Source organism: Ipomoea nil, unplaced genomic scaffold, assembly GCF_001879475.1.
Source record: "Ipomoea nil cultivar Tokyo-kokei standard unplaced genomic scaffold, Asagao_1.1 scaffold2942, whole genome shotgun sequence".
Taxonomy (NCBI): domain Eukaryota; kingdom Viridiplantae; phylum Streptophyta; class Magnoliopsida; order Solanales; family Convolvulaceae; genus Ipomoea; species Ipomoea nil.
The window spans coordinates 951356-954882 of NW_017619370.1; the positions used below are offsets into that span (position 1 = coordinate 951356).

General features: G+C 35.5%; 1 protein-coding gene across 1 annotated transcript; it reads right to left on the reverse strand.

The window, feature by feature from the left end:
* Positions 1–1281, reverse strand: LOC109162434 (putative F-box protein At3g52320). Its single transcript, XM_019311136.1, has one exon. It carries the CDS (start codon positions 1279–1281, stop codon positions 1–3), a length of 1281 nt encoding a protein of 426 aa, XP_019166681.1.
* Between the last annotated feature and the right edge of the window lie 2246 nt (positions 1282–3527).

Genomic DNA, 3527 nt, shown 5'->3' on the forward strand with positions numbered 1-3527 from the left:
TTACTCCATGGAAAACACATTGTCCATAGTCTTGTACATTCTAACATCCCTAGAGAAATCAATTGGAAGCTCCTCCTCAACTCCACCTACATCAAATTTTCTCCAAACATTACTTTTCAAGTTACAAACCAAAATTGAAAGTTCGGTACTATTTGTACATAACAAAACAATCTCCCCAGCATGATTCGTAGTGCACCGCAGGTATTTACCCTCTTTTGGTGGAATGCGCATAGAAATCTTCTCCCAGCATTCCTTACATTTCTCCCAAGTCCAAACATTTAGGCGGCCCATTCTCCAAACATAAACAATAGCCAGTTGACCTCCATCAACTTGTAGCAATGCAAAATAGTCGTGAACAAGAGTAGAATAGTAATATTTTTCCCCAAATGCACCTATAGAATGAAAATGTGATGATGATGGAACTTCAACTGGAATTGGTATCAAAGAATAACTCTCGGACCCAACTTCAAATGCTACTATGTGGAAGCTATGAGGGTCATCTCTAGTCGTCAGCCAATTATAGGAATATATAATGCCGTCAATGTAGACACTAGGATCGCAAAAGCCAGGGTGGGTATAGCCTTCAAAGGGGTAGAAGGGGTGAGAAGAATAGTTGATCTCCCTCCATGATTTATCCACTCCTACCGTCAGAATCCAGTGCTTATACTCCAAACTTTGGATTTGCGTGAGGTCCTTCTTACAGGCTGGGTCCTTCCTACAGACTGACATCAAAACCTTATATCTTTTAGATTGTGAATCGAACCCCAACACTGCACAGGGTGAAAATGGACGGGGGGAGTGGAATTTGATTCTCGGAAGGTAAATACGATGTCCCGTACTAACGTTGCAAACAGTGACGTCTCCACTGGGTCTGGACAGACAAATCAGGCCGTCGGAGGAAGAGCGTAGACAGCCCGTCAGAAAGGGTTCAGAGTCCAAGTAGCCGAGACGGTTGGCTTGGAGCATTCCCGGCCGCCGGGGGTTTTCTTCGCTGAAATTTATGGTGTAAAACGGAGGGGCGGGAGGGTCATCACAGAACCACTTTTGACGTTTGAAAGCGATGAGGATTCCCGCCCTACTGGGAAGGGTCAAGGACAAGCTGCGATATAGGACGCCAAAGCCATGATCAGCTATGAGAGTGCAAAAGAATTTAGAAACGCACCTGAATTGTACTAGGGATTTAACAGGAAGCTTGGAGAGGATTTCGACCACAATGTCTTGGGGAAGAAGAAGAAGAGGTGGCGTTGTAATATACTCCGCCGTCTTCTCTGATAAGCTCATCGTATCTTACTATACGAGCTGACTAGATTAGGTTTAGGGCTAATATGTATTTTGGAGTATCCTCGTACTAGATTGAGGATGGGGTTTTCACTTTTCAGGTTTTAATTTAAAGAATGCCTTCTTAAAATAGAGTTGTATTTAAGGTAGGGGTGTAAATGAGCCGAGCGGCTCGTAAGCGGTTCGCGAGCCGCTCGGTCAAAGTTCGGTTCGAGTTTGGTCAAAATCGAGCTCGAGCCAAACTCGAGCGGCTCGTTTATTAAACGACTCGAGTTCGAGCTCAAATATTCTAGGCTCGTGGCTCGTCGAACCGCTCGCGAGTCATAATTAAATAAATAGATAAATATTATATATATGGTAAGGATCGATGACTACTATTGACTTGTAATTAAAGTGGAGTTCTAAACTTGTTTTGAGTGTTTGGAGTCTTTAAATATTGAAGTTTGGACTTTTGAATTTTTTAAAGTTTTTATTATTTATGTATGGATAAAACAATGTTTATTATTAATTGAATAATAAAATACTTGGTAAATAAATATATAATATTATTTTGTATTATAACTTTGATATTTAATTAAAAAATAGTGAAAAAAAAAGAAGAAAATAGACAATGTAGTAAATATAATCAATTGATGAATTTGAATGTAAAGAATTTTTACATTAGAGAAATATAAAGACAATATAACTAATAAAATTATTTCTCTTAATTAATTTATTGATAATGAATAATTTTTTTTTTTAATAAAGACATTGTAGGGATAATGTAGTGAATATAATCAATTGATGAATTTGAATGTAAAGATTTTTTATATTGGAGAAAAATAAATACAATATAACTAATAAAATTATTTCTCTTATTTAATTTATTGATAATGAATAAACTTTTTTGAATAAAGACATTGTAGACACATAATTCTAAATAAAAGAAATGCATATGTATTATTTTTTGTTGTAGCTACTAAATTATTATTTAATTTAATAAGAATAAAATAGAATACTAATTATGCCAACTTTGATTGGGATGTGGTTGGAACCTAAGACCTTTCTTATTGAAATCAATAAGTTAACGGTGAACGAACAGAAATTAACGGAAAAGATAATATTTAACGGAAAAGTTAACGGATAATCATATTTATTAAGGATAAATTAGGAAATCTTCAAGAAAAATTAAAATTTGATCAATCTGAACCATTCATTTGATTAAAAAATTTGACTGCCCCATTTTTTCTACCTATTTTAGGCCTAACTCTCTTGGACTCTTATTAGTATAGTAGATAGAGATATTAATTTAAATAGGTCAAAATCAAGCTGCTCGAGCCGAGCTCGAGCGGCTCGAAAAATTGCCGAGCCGAGCTCGAGCATCATTATTCGAGCTCGATCAAGCTTGAGCTCGGCTCGTTTACACCACTAATTTAAGGTAAAATTATATTCTCCCTCCCCTCCTGATTGCGCGAATTGCTATACAACAAATGTTAGGACTCTAAATTTCACATTACCTAACTAATAAGGGATTTGACTAAAAAGGAATTTAATTTTACATATTTTTTTTGTTTTTCTTTTTTGACCAAGAGAGTTGTTGATTATTGCAAATGTACATGGATTCAAGTCTACTAACCTAGATCTGGCAATTACTGTTTTCATCCTTCAGTATTTTCTTCATCAAGATATATAACTTTGTTTAATAACTTAGGTCCCCACTAGAAGTTTTTTTCATATAGGCACTCAGAGAATGCTTATTTTGGTATGTACATAATTTCACGCGCAAACATGTATATAGAGTAATTTGAAAATGCTAACTGATTACTTTAATGCGGAAAAAACCAATCAGTTGTCTATAAAGTGTTGTTGAAACTGGTGTTGTTGAAAATCACGAATATAGACAACGTCTATTTAGTGTCGTTGAAACTTGTGTTGTTGAAAGTCACATGGATAGACTATTAAGGCAGTGGTTTTGTATTTAGTTACTTCATTTATTCTCTAACTGTTTATGGTTCCTTTAGAGTAGGTATTCTTCTTGTTGTAACTGCATGCTATTTCTTCTGTGATCTTCTCATCTGATGTACTATATATTTGCACTCAAAGCTCAATAATATTCATTCACTTATACTTTACATGGTATCAGAGCTTAAATACTCCAACGAGAATTTTTTTTCCCCATTCCGTCATGGCCATCACCACAGAAACTGCCATTGTTCAACTCAATGCTCCAACACATTTTCCAATCAAACTCACTACCTCCAACTTTTCTG